Source organism: Magnolia sinica, chromosome 19 (assembly GCF_029962835.1).
Source record: "Magnolia sinica isolate HGM2019 chromosome 19, MsV1, whole genome shotgun sequence".
NCBI classification, from domain to species: domain Eukaryota; kingdom Viridiplantae; phylum Streptophyta; class Magnoliopsida; order Magnoliales; family Magnoliaceae; genus Magnolia; species Magnolia sinica.
Window position 1 is genome coordinate 23,050,896 of NC_080591.1, and position 17,137 is coordinate 23,068,032.

General features: G+C 40.5%; 1 protein-coding gene across 1 annotated transcript; it reads left to right on the forward strand.

The window, feature by feature from the left end:
* The first annotated feature begins 910 nt into the window (after positions 1 to 910).
* On the forward strand, positions 911 to 15,926 carry LOC131234743 (iron-sulfur assembly protein IscA-like 2, mitochondrial). Its single transcript, XM_058231683.1, has 4 exons — positions 911 to 1,244; positions 11,527 to 11,657; positions 11,788 to 11,896; positions 15,630 to 15,926. The coding sequence occupies exons 1-4, from the start codon at positions 1,083 to 1,085 to the stop codon at positions 15,690 to 15,692; spliced, it is 465 nt and encodes a 154-aa protein (XP_058087666.1). The 5' UTR covers positions 911 to 1,082; the 3' UTR covers positions 15,693 to 15,926.
* Positions 15,927 to 17,137: the final 1,211 nt, after the last annotated feature.

Sequence of the window (17,137 nt, forward strand, 5' to 3'; positions counted from 1 at the left end):
GTTTTTTTGCGTGGGCTTCACGGAACACGTGTAAACTTCGCAATCGCGTGCCGTGACTATGTACCCCCTAAATCAGGCTGCCCATCCTTTCAGGCATTTGCATTAATATGGGCCACTAGTCTCACGTGATCTGATCCCTGTAAAAGGTGGGCCACATCACTATGACAATTTCCTATGAAAATCGCGCAGATCCACTCATCTGCTGGGCCACAAAAGCACAATAGTCAAACCATTGTCTCTCAATCGATTTCGACCCTGTGGCCCACCAGATGAGTAGATCGGCCTGACTTTTACCATGGTTGCTGTGGCCCACCTTTTCCATGACTCGGATATCTTATATATGTGACACGTCGGCAGGAAAGTAAGGGCAGTACCAATCTGGGACGCGGATTTCCTGCCCTTCCGCATGAAGTCCTGCGCAAGGATGCTGGGTGGAGCCCACCGAGATGTTTGTGAGAAATCCACCCCGTTCATCCGTTTTGAGAGCTCATTTGAAGACATATGACCACAAATAAGGTTGATCCAAAACTAAAGTGGGTCACACGAGGGGAAAGAGTGGGGATTCAGTGCGAATCTTTGAAACATTCTTGTGGCCATAAAATTTTTGTGTCAGGTAATTTCACTTCATCCCAGTGGTAATGACATTATAAACGGTTTGGATGGCATATAAACATAAAGATGGATCCCGGGAGGGTTTCAACGGTAAGAATTTCTTTCCCCAATTTTCCCCATGTTGTGAACCATTTAGTTTTGGATCCACCTAAATTTTTGTCTCCTGTTTTAAAATGATCTCTAAAAACGGATGGACGGGTTGGATTTCTCACAAACATCTCGGTGGGCCCCACCCAACATCCTTGCGCAGGACTTCATGCAAAAGGCTTCATCAGGAAATCCGCGTCCACCTATGCATAATATTGCACATATACACCGCTTGCAAGGAAGGCGCTAGACACCCCCGGCGCAGCTTAGCAACCTTCCTTTGCCTCCTCTGCAAACGACCGCGAAACGAAAGCAAATCGAATTAGGATTCCAAGATTGGCCGGGCTGCGGCTAACATGAGCTGAGGTGGCTAAGAGAGAGCGATGTCCTCCACCTCTAGATCTCTCCTCCACCGCCTAACGCCCTTCATCACCACTCGCCTCCGCCAAAACCAGAGGCTTCTCTCATCCGCCGTCAGAATCGAAGAATCTCCAATACCAACGGTTCAGGAAGATGCCGTACACATGACAGAAAATTGCATTCGGGTATTCTCTCTGGTTTTTTTTTTAAATTTTTCCGGCAATTTTCATAAGAAAATTATTTTTTTGGAATTGATATTTACACCCATTTTATTTATTTATTTATTTATTTTAATATAAACACCATTTCTTTTCTACTTTCAGTAATGCAATGGCACAACTTTTTGAAATTGGACTACGAAAAATATAGAAAAAGGATGAAAAGTGTGAATATGGCCCTCTTTTGGGAAAAAATGACTGATTTGCAAACACTGTTTCTTCATTTTGGAATTGAAACAGTACAAAAAAACCTTCATTTCATTTTCTTGGTGTATCCAGATTAATCAGGGTGGGTGTAGATATCAATTCTCGAAAAAACTGATAAAAGCACATAATTGGGGAATCGGGATTTTAAAGCTCGACTACAAAGTTTGAATTTTGAAAGAAACATAAAAAATAAGAATCTATAAATAGGTCGCGGATATTTTATGAGTTAAATGGGGCGAAAGGCGCCTTTGAAAATCTTTTGAATAATCCATTATCGGCCGGTTCATCAGGTGGGTCCTGTAGATGATGGACCGCTTTCCAAAAACCGTGTTGGTTGGATGGTGTATGAAAGCCGTCTTCCCAATTGTTTTCTGACTGTTGCTGATAATCTTTACTACCATCTATTTGGATGTTAACTATGGGACTAAGGTTGCTACTCGGCGAGGCCGGATTGGGGCCAAGCGTGTCCAGGTGCAGCCAATGGGCTGAGGACCTGAGTCCAGCCTGGCCCACCCAACTGTAGAATTGCACTTAGGAGTTGGAGTGGGGCCAACCTGGACCCACCATCCAAATATTGAGCCCACCCACATTACATAAGTTTGATTGGGCAAGGAAGACTCATCCGGCTCAATTAGTAGCCAGGCAGCCCAAAAATCAGGCACCTGTTTGACCTAAAGGACATTTAGGTGCATCCCAAGTCCATCCCATAGTGGCTGGATGGAGGACAACGCAGCCCGGTTGCAACCTTAGACAGGACATTAAGATTGATCGATCAGTGTGTACTTTTCTACCGTGGTTTATAGTTGCATGGAGCATGAAGCGAAGCGGCAACAGATTAACAGATTTGGGTGCAGGAGTGGCAAAGTGCCTGTTTCCAAAATGGTAACTAGTATAAACTGCTAGGAAGTTGGAGTGGGAGCGGGAGTCTCAATTGCAATTTGAAGCAAGAGTGGTACCTGGTGAGAAGGATCGTGCTGCTAAGTTGTGGTTGATACAGGATAGGGGACCCGACCATATTGGGGGTGCCTAGAATTCTCACAGACTGGATGACTATAACCCTTTGACCAATGGCCTGCAATGCAAATAGGCAGTTGAAGACAAAAAAAATGACAATGTCCGCATTCAATGAAAATATAACTATTGTTGAAGAATTAAATCCTTTCAGCAAGGGAGATTTTTCACGCAATACCCCATGATGTCTGAACCCATTGCACTTGCATCAACGGTCTAGATCACCATTGGCCCACAAGCATTGAATCTTGAAGCCGTCATTAGACTATGTTTTGCAATTCCTATTCCTTTTTAGTGGTCTGAGCTCAGCCATCTCTGTCTCTCTCTCATGAACAATTATCTTGTCAGTTGTCACATGTCTTCAGCCAAGAGAGGAAGAGTATTATGTTGTAGGGTTTGAAGGACATACTTGCCTTTGAGTTGCATAGATCTTGACATATTTCTACATGGGGATTTGGTTAGTTTATTTCCTAGGCACTTGAGAGGCGAGAAAGCTCAAAGCAATGAAACTTTTCTAAGAATGGTTTGGTGCCATGGACCGCAATTCCAGACTGCTGGCTACTCGGTTTCTATGAAATGCATTGTGGCGAATGTATTCTGTGGAAATTTTGGTTGCCATTGGCAGTTCTTTTCTTAACTTGGATACTAAAATTCAATGGTTCTTCTTCAATGATGTGGATCCATGCAAAGTGGTCGGTGTTCTCTATCACAAGGAAGGGATTACAAATGACTTACTCTGGTTGGCCGGGGTCTGTTTTTTCTGTGAGGGTCGATTCTTGGGCCCAAGGGTGGCATATTTTCTTGTCAGTTTTTTCTAGGAGTGTTATCTTGGAAGGTGAGTCGAGCACTGCTATCATTTTGGCGAAGAATGCAAATTCTATCCTTGGGGGATTTTATATTTGATAAGGTTTGTGTGTTAGCTACTAGGCTAAACATTTTGTTTGCTTTAGGCAGACAAGCTGATGGATGGCTGATACTTTCGCTTAAGAGGTATTGTTATATCTTCTCAGTCTTCTCTTTATCAGGAACATGTTGTCACTTCTTAGTAATCTCAGAAACAAGGTTTGTTAATCGGTTTTGGTGTATTGTATCGGTGGTCATATCCCCTTATGTTGGGCTTAATGTTTTAAATAACGAATAGTGTGTAGTGTAGCGTTCACCCCTCCGAAGCGTGATGCATAAACAACATAACCTGTAGCATAAGCTACATGCCACTTCTAGATTTTTAATCAAGGTTGCACCAATTTCAGATGAAGATGCTACAGTCCTCGAAGGGCCGATTTCTATCGAAGAAGTGAAAGGGGCAGTGGATGATCTTGGAGGAGACAAGGCCCCTGGGCCAGATGGGTTCCCGATTGCGTTTTTTCAAACCTTTTGGGATATGCTTAAAGATGACATCACGGACTTCACATCCGAATTTTTCGCTAGAGGCCGTCTATCAAAAGAGTTGGGAGCCTCGTTTATCACTCTCGTTCCAAAGATTTCGGGAGTGGAATTGCTGAAGGACTTTAGACCAATCAGACTTAATGGCAGCCCTTACAAAATTCTGGTTAAAGTCCTCGCTTCTTGTTTGAAAGGGGTGTTAGGAAAAATCATCTCAGTCAACCAAAGTGTTTTCATTTCAGGAAGACAAATCATAGATAGTGCTCTTATTACTAATGTCTGTTTGGACTCCAGCCATAGATCCAAGAGAAAAGGCATCATATGCAAACTGGATCCTGAAAAGGTATATGACCACGTGAACTGGGGCTTTCTGCAGTACATTCTTTAGCGGATGGGTTTTGGAGTCAAGTGGAGAAAATGGATAGGGGAATGTGTCGGTTCTGCTTTCTTTTCAATTCTTATTAATGGTTCCCCAAAAGGTTTTTTCAAGAGCTCGAGGGGGTTGAAGCAGGGTGATCGGTTATCCCCCGTTCTGTTCGAAATGGTTGTGGAAGCCTTATCGAAAATGCTTAATAGAGGTCAAGAATGGGGCATCATAAGCGGTATCAGGGTGGAAGGCATGGATAATCCGATTTCTCATGTACAATTTATTGATGACATGCTTCTATTTAGCGAAGCAGAGGAAGTTTAAGTCACCAACCTTAGAACGATCATTCGTTGCTTTGAGGTTGTGTCTGGTCTGAAAGTGAATTTGGGAAAGTCCAAGATGCTAGGTGTAAACATGGAAGAGGAAGAGATTGTGAAATTTGCCGATTACTTTCATTGTGACGTGGGCTCCCTCCCAACCACCTTTGTGGGCCTTCCTCTTCGTATTGGCAAGCTGCCACCGCGGGTATGGGACAAGGTCATCTCCAGATTTGAGACGTATCTAGCTAGATGGAAATGCATATCTCTCCCTAGGAGGAAGAATCACCCTTATTAAGGCAACTCTCTCAAACCTTCCCATATACTTCATGTCTCTTTTTATATGTCTGCCTTCGATCTTAAAACATTTGGAGAAGATAAGAAGAGATTTCTTATGGCATGGCAAGGAAGAAAAGAAGAAATTCCATCTTATGAAATGGAATGAGGTTTGCAAGCATGTTCAAGACGGAGGGACCGGAATAAAAGACTTAAGAAGGATGAACCGGGCCTTGCTAGGTAAGTGGATTTGGAGACTGGGAACGGAGGAAGGTAATCTTTGGAACTCGGTTATAAAAAGTAAGTATGGGCGTTCAAAAGGGGCTGGTGGACCAAAGTTTCTTCCTATTACAGAGCCTCGGCGGTGTGCAAGGGGGTGCTTTCCATAAAAGAGGAAGTTTTGGAAGGGATAGGTCTTGCGGTGGGAAGAGGTGATAGAACTAGATATTGGCTAGATCCTTGGGTAGGAGATGATAAGCTGAAAGATTCCGTGTATTTTCCGCATTGTCTCGAATCAGAACATCTCAGTAGCTGATTGCTATATTGCGTTTGGGAATGAGGTGGTGTGGAGTGTTGTTTGTAGAAGGAACCTCTTTGATCATGAGATTGAAGAGTATGTAGCCTTGCTGGATCGGATTCAACGAGTCAAGATAGATACGGAAAGTGAAGATAAGTTAGAGTGGAAGTATCACAAATCTAAAGTCTTCTCGGTCAAATCTTTCTATAGGTGCATTGAAAAAGTTACTGCAAAGAAAGAAGAGACCCACACCGACAAGGTATGGAAGTACCAAGCTCCTCCAAAGATTGTGGGGTTTGTCTGGCTAGTGGCCAAGGAAAGAGTTCTTACGATGGACAATTTGAGGAAAAGAGGGATGATCATTACAAACGTTTGTCTGTGCTGCATGTCTAGCGAGGAATTGGTGGACCACCTTTTCATCCATTGCCCCTTCATTAGCTGTATATGGCCAAACATTTTATCTCGCTTTGATATTGCATGGGCTGCCCCTAGCTCGACAGGTAATCTTCTAAAGGCTTGGCACGGTTCATCGCTGGGTAAGACTAGGACAAAGCTGTGGAGAATGTCTCTTCTCGCAGTTTGGTGGGCAGTTTGGGAAGAAAGAAATGGTAGATGCTTTAACGGGTCTTCAAATTCGGCGGATCATGTTGCTACAAAAGCTAGATTATTAGTAGTTGAATGGGCGGTTAACGTTGATAAGTTAAAGGGTTGTAATTTACTTTTCTCAGGTACATAGGTGGCGGTATCACTATCTCAGCGGTGCTGCCCCATACCCTTTGTTTGCTTTGTTCTCTTTCTATCTATTAATATAACTCATGACTTTTCGAAAAAACAAAGAAGGTTGCACCAATTTCAGGATATTCACTAAATTAGACTAATTAACAATGAAACTTAGCAAAATTTCATTATATTTGATGCAACCAAATGCAACTTGAAGTAATAGGAAAGGGTAATCACTAAGTCTAAAGGTAAAGAAAGAGCAACGAAACTGATTAATACTGTTATTTACATTATTTTTACTAAAAGCATTGAGGAGATTATTAATTTTTATTGAAAATAGAAAAATGTAACAAATCATTGTTGATTTTAATGTTGTAGTGAAATATAACTTGTCATGTGAGCTATGTAGTTTGTAGTGTATGCAAATGATCATGTAGCGTAGGCTACACGCTTCTTAAGCTTTTGTCATGAGCTACGTAGCATCAAGGCTAAGCTATGCCATGTGGCATAGCTACATGCTACATAGCATAGCTATTTAAAACACTGCTTGGTTGGGCTGTTTCGTGCTGATATGGACTGATACGTCTTTATTGTTCATGGACGATTCCGGTATGTATACAGGTTTTGGATGATATGTCAAGCCTGCTAAAAAAGGTTGCCTAAACTGCCCATGATGCCAGACAAGCGGCTGAAACGCAGTTGAAATTTTATGTATCTGTGCCTACATGGTTCCTGAGCTGCATCACTCAGGTACAGCTCAGGTACACCATGGGTGTGTTGCAAACTCAAACACAGAAACTTCTTCTGTCCTAGAATATGTTTACTCTTCATCTTTCTCACAAGCATTAAACATTATATAATGTTTCATAAGTGCGCCTGCTTTTTGGATTTTTGAATATTGCTGCTTCCCTGCTCACCCTCACGAAGTCACTTCAATTCTGTAAAAGTCATTGCTTGCACCCATTTTCATTTGAACTGTTGTCTGCTATCACAATATCATCTAATATGCAAACATCACAAAGTATAAGTTGAGAATTGAGATACAATTGAAAAAAAAAACATAAAAGTTCCACAATCAAACCTCCAGTCTCATCCCTAATATCGATTGAATGATATAACCCCTTTTAAATAACATATAATGACCATACAAAACCTTGTTATTTTTATAATAAAATTTCATATAATTTTCTGTTATTTGTTTTTCATCGTGCAAAATACGACAATAATGAAAATTTTGGCACTTAATAAAATGAACTTTTTTCTAAAGATAACAAATTTATTGAGAAGCCTGCAAAAGCGGCAAAGAATACAATCCACACACCACAAACACGACTAAGAGGGCCCAAACAGATTATTGGCCAAATCGGCCTTTACAAACACCACCCAACTGGCCACCAACCCTTTAACATGCCTGACAACCTTGTTTACCCCCAAGCTTTCATTCTGAAAACATCTGCTATTTCTAGCTCCCCAAATGGCCCAAAAAACAGCCATGTGAATCATCCTCCACGCTACTTTGTCGGCTTCCCCGATGCCATGCCCTCAAGAGGTTTTCAACAGTTCCCGGCATAACCCGTGTCCATTATTTCCTGTGGCCGAGAACAGTTCAGTTGGTTTCCTATTGAGTTTGGTGGAATCGGGGTTTAGCTTTCACACCCATTACACTCACCCTTTCTGTCACTCAAATATGGATTTTGATGCTTTCTCCCATGTTAGAGAACTGTCCCCATCGTCTTCTTTCAGCTGAACCAAACTTCTTTCGTTATTTAGGCTGGTGTGTGACATCGCTGCCCCTTGCAGCCACCTCTGGGTGTTTTGCACCTGTATACTACCAGGACCCTTGTGGTCTGCTAGCCCAAAGCGCTCCCTCTGACCCACAACTCAAAATGAACCTTGTGATGAGACTCTAGCATTCCCCGTGCTGCAGTTCCTTCCAGTTTGTTCCCAGGTTGGGTTGGGAGAAGATTCGAGTGATTGCCTTGGCAGTAAACAACAGGTTGAGGAGTGTGGTAGGACTTGATTCCAATTTGAAAGCATTAAAATCCCCCTGCATTAAGTGCAACACCATTACTTGGAGCCCGTCAGGCAGACATAAAGGTTTTGGTTGGTGGTGCAATCGGATCTCAACAAACTCCTGTAATGGCTGTATAAAGCCCTTTATTTGAAGTTCTGGGTTTGTCGTGATAGATCCCCTTATGCCTGGGACTTCTTCCTATGCTTCATGGGTAATTCATGACTTGATCAATGTAATCATGAATTCATGATGTTGAAGGATGGGACCTTTTCTCATAAGAGATCTTTTGAAGATGGTGCATAATCATGTTATGTTACTTCGAATGGAAGCTTAGTCCAGCTCAATGTAAGTGAAGTTGACAGAAGTAATTCTAACCAGTAACTGAGAGTAATCAAGCTACCTTTTGTGGTTTAGTCATCAACATGCTATTGGCTGAGAATCTTTGCCTCTCTTTTGCATTTCTAAATTGATAGACTGTATTTTCTTTTAGTTTTCTAACAGAAAAAAAAATATATAAAAAGTTAGCAACTTTTCTTCACTCCAAGAAATATCACTAGCAAGGGCGAGGTAATTATATTATGATTGAATTGCTGTAAAGAATCTCTCTCTCTCTCTCTCTCTCTCTCTCTCTCTCTCTCTCTCTCTCTCTCTAAATGCCTCTTGAAGTAGAACACTCATCCTTTTATAATATCTTAGAAGTACCAGGATTGGTGGGAAAGTACCAATATGTCAGAAATTCTCATACTGCCTTTCAATCGACTGATGAGATGTCTAAGAACATTCATCGAATGTGACTTTCAGGTCGGCTTCATCCATTAAAGTGGTCCATAGTTTTCATGAATGGACATGCAGCCTGCCATGTGTATTGTATAGGAGGTGTTTGCATGCATGTAATATGCCATACTCTACAAGAGCATAGCATGTTGTGTGTGTCTTGTGGTCAGCACTAATGCCTTGCAATTGCCCTCCCACAACCCTACTTTGCTCGCTTCCCCATTGGGGTGTGTGTGTAAATAGTCAGGTTGGGGATTGGTATTGGTAGGACCATGCTGCCGAACGAGTTCTTCCAATGTGAGCCTCCGCCATGCCCAGTTTCGAAGAGTCTGGGTAAAAGACAAAGCTTGATGTCTACTGAGATTGTAAACCCTGTGTCAACATGCCTTTTAAATCAAGAACCCGAATTCCTAGGAGAGGGCTAAGATGAAGATGATAATGATACACACGTATACTACAATTTCAAGATGTTCAAGGTAGTTACCAAGGACCCAAAGCGTTGCCATGGATCACGAGGTGTCCCGTATCGGTATCGGTGGGCGTAACGGTGACCTCCACAACCGATACGGATACGGGGGCGTAAGGGTGATTCGTGGGCGTAACGGCCAGTTACGGAGCAATATTTTTTTTTTGCCAAAAAAATATGATAAATATGGATTTAATACTGAATATTCTAAGCAGTTCAAATTTGCTTTCATTTATATATGGGAACATGTTTATGGTGGTGTATCGGTCCACTCTTTAGTGAGAAGTTGTATCGGACTGTCGATGAATTTATGAACCGGATAACCTGAATTTGACTACAAAATTCATATATTTAATTTTCTAACTATCTACTATCAATGATAGATATATTAGAATGAATGTAATATGAAAATATCTTACATTTAGGTGTTTGCAATTATTTTTGAGGGCCAAAATTCATGCGTAAATAGAAAAAAATATAAAATGGCACCCCAAATATGTAAAATGCACATTAACATGTTCTACTATGATTAACACATCATATGGCATCATTAAAACAGCAAAAGAATCATTAAAAATGATTTTTCGAATTTTCAAAAAAAGGGCCGAAATAAATGCGTAAATAGAAAAAAAAATATAAAATGGCACCCCAAATATGTAAAATGCACATTAACATGTTCTACTATGATTAACACATCATATGGCATCATTAAAACAGCAAAAGAATCGTTAAAAAATGATTTTTCGAATTTTCAAAAAAAGGGCCAAAATAAATGCGTAAATAGAAAAAAAAAAAAAATATATAAAATGGCACCCCAAATCTGTAAAATGCATATTAACATGTTCTACTATGATTAACACATCATATGGCATCATTAAAACAGCAAAAGAATCATTAAAAAATGATTTTTCGAATTTTCAAAAAAAGGGCCAAAATAAATGCGTAAATAGAAAAAAATATAAAAAATATATAAAATGGAACCCCAAATCTGTAAAATGCACATTAACATGTTCTACTATGATTAACACATCATATGACATCATTAAAACAGCAAAAGAATCATTTGAAAATGGTTTTTCGAATTTTCAAAAAAAGGGCCAAAATAAATGCGTAAATAGAAAAAAATATTAAAAAAATATAAAATGGCACCCCAAATCTGTAAAATGCACATTAACATGTTCTACTATGATTAATACATCAAATGGCATGATTAAAACAGCACAACAACCATTAAAAACTGATTTTTCGAATTTTAAAAAAAGGGGCCAAAATTCATGCGTAAATAGAAAAAAATATTAAAAAATTATTAAATGGCACCCCAAATCTGTAAAATGCACATTAACATGTTCTACTATGATTAACACATCATATGACATGATTAAAACAGTAAAATATATTAAAAAAAGTATAAATACCTATTTTTGACGAATTTCTGAAAAATGGCCCACCGAGCTTTGATTCAAAAAAATCTATAATATAATGTGTTTTTCTATCAAATACCTAGCTAAGGTTGGTCGAAATTAGTAATAGAAGGACTTAGAAACAGTTTGGAAGCAAGATGTTTCAAAAAAACAGCAAAAACAGAGCTAAAAAAAAAGTTACCGTTTCGGGCCCGTTTCGGGCCCGTTACGGCCCGTTACGCCCCGTAACGGCCCGTTACGCCCGTATCGGTCCCGTATCGGCCGATACGGGTACAAAAAATCGAATCGGCCGTTTCGGCCCCGAAACGGGTAACGGTTCACACCGTTACCGTTACGTATCGGCCGATACGGCCGATACGTAACCGATTTGGCATACCATGCATGGATCACAAACAATGCCAGAAAACTACCATTCTGGGGCCTAGTAGGCGGTTGTCGTCAATAGGAGACAACTGAGAAAGTTAGTTTATTTGTTAATGGATCCTTTGTTGTCATATTTAGGATATCTGCAGAGGCAAACAACTTTAGTGGTGCTAACATGCCTCCTTTACCTAACTACTGATGTTTTTATTCTTATTTTTATTTTTTGTGGTGAAAATTATTATTTTTTTTGCTCATATTATTTGCACCATTTTTGTTTTTAAATCTTGAGCTTTTCAAGTCTGTAAATGAAGGTCTGTGTAAGAGTACATTTCCAACTATCTACTATTAAACCTTCTCAGTTCTTGATCAACAAGGTTAGTTATCTTTGAATTTACTATGGGAATTCTTTGTAGAGAATGAAAGAGCTGCATTCCAAAGAAGCATCTGCAGGAGGAAAGATGCTTCGTTTGAGCGTTGAAGCTGGAGGCTGTTCTGGGTTCCAATATGCCTTTTTGCTGGATGACAAAGCCAATTCAGATGATAGGTTGTCTTCTAACTTTCACAAGTAGTAACTACGCGTTTTGTTATTTAAAAAAAGTCTTAGCATGCTTCTTCTTCTTCTCTCTCCCCCCCCCGCCCTCTTGATCTCATTTATCACCCATGTCTGCTTGTAGAATTTTCGAGAAGGAAGGTGTCAAGCTGGTGGTTGATACAATCTCATATGACTTTGTCAAAGGTGCCACTGTTGATTATGTTGAGGAGCTGATCCGCTCTGCTTTCCTGGTTAGATGCTTCCTTTGCTAACATGCATGATTCATACTCCATGTATTGCATAATACATGATCTGGTTGGTCACTCATTTTCATAGAAAGCTATGGTATTTGACTGCTTTCACCACCATCACCATAGGATATAGAGCAAGTAGACTTAACTAGAAATACATTAGAACTATTTTGACAGTAAAAAAATCACTAGAATGTAATTAAAAAAAAATGGTTTTCTTTCCTAATAGCAGCGTCAATATCTTTGACATGGGCATGGGACACGGCAGTTTTTGGAAAATGATCTCCGCTGGTGGCGGTTGTTGCAAAGAGAGGGCACCAAAAGGAAAGAAGTTGTAGAGAATCTCCAAACGATCAGTGCATGGTTTGGGGGAAAAAAACTCTCCAAATGAGGAACATACAGGATCCATGGGGGGGCACCAAAAGGAAAGTTGTAGAGAATCTCCAAACGATCAATCCATGGTCTGGGGGAAAAAACTCTCCAAATGAGGAACATACAGGATCCATAGGAGCTGAGGGAGGGAGGGAGATATATGACACATGATCCACCCGTAGTATGATGAATTTTTTCCCTTTACATGGCTGTAACATTTGTTAAAACCATTGATTTTATCTCAATATCTAACAGATATATAACACATGATCCACCCGTAGTATGATGAATTTTATGAGAGAGATGGAAAGGGAGAGATAGATGAATGGTTTTCTTCACCGTTTGTTCGCCATGAAAATTTGGCATCACTTTCTTTTCGAGTTTCAAACTGAACGGGTCATGCCGAAATTCTTGGATGACACTGTGGGCTTGGCATGGGTGTGGAGTGGGCCAAATCGGTAAATCTAAGTGGAGAATGACTTTAATGGCAGTGCTTTGGGCCATTTGGGGTTTGAGATATGTGTGTTGTTTTCGAAACATGAGGGCGGAGGTGGTTGCCAGTTGCCACAATTACAAAGATTAAATGGTTTATTTCTAGTTGGGATGTTTCCACCTCAGCCACTTAGGCTGCTTTAGTCTTTGTTTTCTATGGGCTTTTTCTATTCTTTTCTCGCTTCTTGTGAGCTTTTAAGAAAAATTATGTTATCTTTCATTTTTTTTCTTGTAGGCCCATTCCAAACAACCAAATGACTTGAATAGATTTTTTTACAAGAGTTTAAAAATGGGATTAGATTTATCTCTTTACGCTGTCGTTGTTAACTGATTGAATTTATATAACAGATGTGCAACACATGATCCCTTAATACTCCCTTTCAAGATGATGCGGGTGGGTCTTTAATCAACTTGTCATTTAATAGAGTTAACCTTGATCCGATGAGTCCTTTTGTGAAAAGTTGTTCTTTAGTGCCCACAAAGAGAATATGGAGATCAAGGTATTCAGTAACTGTAACTGTGATCGTAATGGCCACTGCTGTTACTGTTACAGGTTATGACCCCCGACCCCCCCCCCCCAGGTTTTTAATTTTTTTTTTTTTTTTTAAAAATAAAAAAAATAAAATTTAAGAAACCAAAATCGGACCTGAACCGTTATGGGCTCGTAACACGTAACAGTGTGTCCATCATCACTGCTACAAAATCGTTTTTGCACACCATGACGGAGATCAATAAGCATAATACATTCTATGATATACTATAATCAACCAATGTATTTTGTGTGGGCATGAAAATTTGGAATGCCTGCCATGTAAATGGCACTAATGTTGCTGCACATAACGATAGCTGGTTGGTATAAAATAATATTGAGATCGCATAGAATGAAGTGTAGCCATATTATGTCAGCAGTTGGCATTGCAAGAGATTGGTACTCTGCTTCTGCATTGGATCAGGCCATTGTGGGTTGTTTGTTCACATTCAACAAGGCAAGTTTGGGTCTGAGAAAAACAGAATAGCCAATCAGTTATCATCTATTATCTGGACAACCAGCCCAATCTGCATTAGAGTATGCTAAGAGGTTAATTGAGAGGATGGTATGAAGAGAAGGCCCCTAGTTAAAAGTGTATTTGATGCACTTCAGAATGCGTTTGACAGTAGTGAGATGTATAGAGGTCGGATCATACATAAATTTGGATACTTGATTGACCACGTAAGAAATATTGGCTCGAGTGATGGTAAAATACTGGAGAACTCCATTTAGGTTACGATATTCGGTTGCATTATTTTTAACCATCATGAAGAGAGTTTTGACTCGGGTGTCATGGGAGTGAATCATGGCCGTTTGATGACTTTCATATTCGCACATTTTAGTAAAGCGAGTACTTGAGCTGAGCGAGTGAAAGACCATTTGTTGTTCTATGAGCCTCAACTAATAAGAAATAGTGAAGAAGACCAAGATCTTTCAATTCAACTGGCGCCTTATATCATTTATGGAGGAAATTACATAATTATGGCTACCTGGGAAAATTATATCAACATAAAGTAGAATAAGTGACCTGCCATTTTCATGTCTGACCAACATAGAAGAATCAATCCCCCATTGTTACAGTCGACAATCTCCGGAGAAGAGGAATGATCCCGACCAATGTTTACTTGCTCTGTTTGCATCAGGCAGAGTCCATAGAGCACCTCTTCATCCATCCTCCTTTTTTCGCCGACATCTAGTCACTCATTTAGTGCAAATTCCACTTCTCCTAGGTCATGCCAGGCAACATTCCTGATTTGATGCATGCTTGGCATGGTGTGGGCTTCGCTAAAGACTTCAGAGCAGTATGGAGACTTCTGCTAATAGCCTGTTTGTGGAATGTCTGGTTAGAGCAATACTCCCGCTGCTTCAACAACTCCTCTCTTTCTTCACAAATCTCTACACATTTAACTATTGTCAGACGCATCCTAAAATACATCAAACCAAGAATCTTCTCTTCAAAACATCTACTCAATTTACTCTTTTAGCCTACTTTGATGCAAATTGGGTTGGTTGTCTGAATAATAGACAATCACTGACTGGCCACTGTGTTTTCTCGAACCCAGCCTCGTCTCCTGGAGTGTGAAGAAAACTCATGTTGGCCCAATCCAGTGCAAAAGTAGAGTATAACTCTCTTGCAATGGCAACTGCTGACATTATATGAGGTTGACTTTCAGTAAATGGTATTCACTCTCAAGCACAAACCTGATGGTTCTACAAAATGATACAAGGCTCTTATCTCATGGATAAGTGCTTTACTTACCAATACGAGGTTGATTTTCATGATAAGATCATGGAAACCAATGTCACCTAAAAAAGTGTTTAATCCATTTCCTTGGTGGTGGCGAGTTCGATTGAAATCCTTCTCTATGCCTGGCATGGCGATTCAGGGGGTAGATTAGGCAAGCGAAAGTGGCACTTGGCGCTGTTGGCCAGCTTGTGGTCAATTGGTTGGAACGAAATAACCGGTCTTTTAATAATTTGTCTAATGAAGCAGTGGGAGTTGCTCGCTGGGTTTTGTGGTGTATATAGGAGTGGTCCCTCCAGGTTTAGTTTAGGTCTTGGGGCCTGGCTTTTCGCTGGGTTGCCTTGGCGGCTTGCTTTGGCAGCCTTTCGAATCTTCATTGGGGGGTTTTCTATTTCCCTTTTCTGTGTAGTATGCCGTTTTGGCCGGGAGGGTTTGTAAGTTTTGTGTGTGTTTGTGTATGTAGATTTTCGTTAAGCATCTGATAAAAGATAGTTTCATTGATTCACTCTGCCTTGTTAACTCTGCTGGTGGCTTGGAAGCTTTCTCCATTTTTTTTTATTTTCTGGACAAGTAATTGAATTCAATGTAATGTGCAGGTGACAACAAATCCAAGAGCTGCCGGTGGCTGCAGTTGTAAAAGCTCTTTCATGGTGAAATAACCATTGTCAGATACAGAAGCTGATCTACCCTCATACTCTGATTTTGTTTTCCATATACTCCGTTCCAGCACAGCTCGAGTCTTTCTCGGCTTTCCTCAGACTGGTAATCACAGCTTGTATTAGAATTATTTCTTGATGACCATAATAAATACAATTCAGGGCTTCTCTCATGTATCAGTTTTCATTTTTGTAACAATATATTTTTGCTGCCTATTTATAAAGTAACTCTGTTGCCTATCTTCTTTCAGTACTAATTCATATTTTTGGCCATTTCCTTAAAACGATGGTGACTAATCCATGGAATGTGTCGCACCCATGAACATCAATTCGGATTGTTCAAATTGTGGGCCCCAATGGAGTTAAGTACATCTGAATGCTACACTTATTGAATGATCCTAGCTATCTAATTGGCAACCCTGAGATGGACAGTTAAATAGAACATGGCCACCAGACCAGCTTCAGCCAATGGGCTCAGACCTTGATATCACCCAATCAAGGTAATTTTTGGGTTATGTTCATACATGATTTGGACGGTCTGGATTGGAGTGCGGGGCAGATGAGACTCCGTGATAGTTTACCACCATTTTCAAAATGGTAATGACTCGGCCTTCTTACATGTGGCGTCCATCCAAAGTGCAGGGCGCATTATCCATGGGAGCATTGCTAAAAAAAATTTCACACTGATCTAACAATCCTAACCATGCAATTGGCAGCTATAAGATGGATGGTTAAAATAAAATAGCCAGTGTTCCAAATTCCATGAGCAAAAACAGATGGCTACTATCATCTGCTGCAGTGTGGATTTTGGGTCATGCTCTATATCCCCAATCAGGTTTTTGACTTGAAATTTTGGATGTTCTGATTGCCTTATGACTATCCTGAATGCTGCTGAACTGTGTTAATAAAAGTACCCACAATCATCATCTTTTTCAAAACCATAGTACCAAAACTAAGTAGCTAGACTTGAAACTTAGATGCTGAGTCTCTTGGTAGCTTGTTGATGAGTGTGATTCAGTCCAGTCAGGCTCTCCGTCAACTCGACGCAACTTGTCATGGCTTCATTGAGTCGGTCACCCAGTCAACTTGTTTATTGCATGAGGACTCAATCTATTGACCTACCTCTGGAGCATGCAAACTTGCTACAAGCTAGGAGTGCAACTTGGGCGTGTTGGGTCAGGTTGAGGGGCTAGGAGTGCAACTTGGGTGTGTTGGGTCAGGTTGAGGGTCAACCTGTGCCCGACCCGACCTGAAGAGGACTCAACCCATAACCTGACCCAGCCTAAACTCCAACCTGAGGTGCCCAACTTGAAGCCTGATCCAATCCAACCCAAACACGAGCCGACTCAATCTCAATCTGACCCAAATACATGTGATTATTCACAACCCGACTGCTCAACCCAAACCCAACCTGAATTCAAATCGGGTTTGTGCTTTCCAAACTGAAC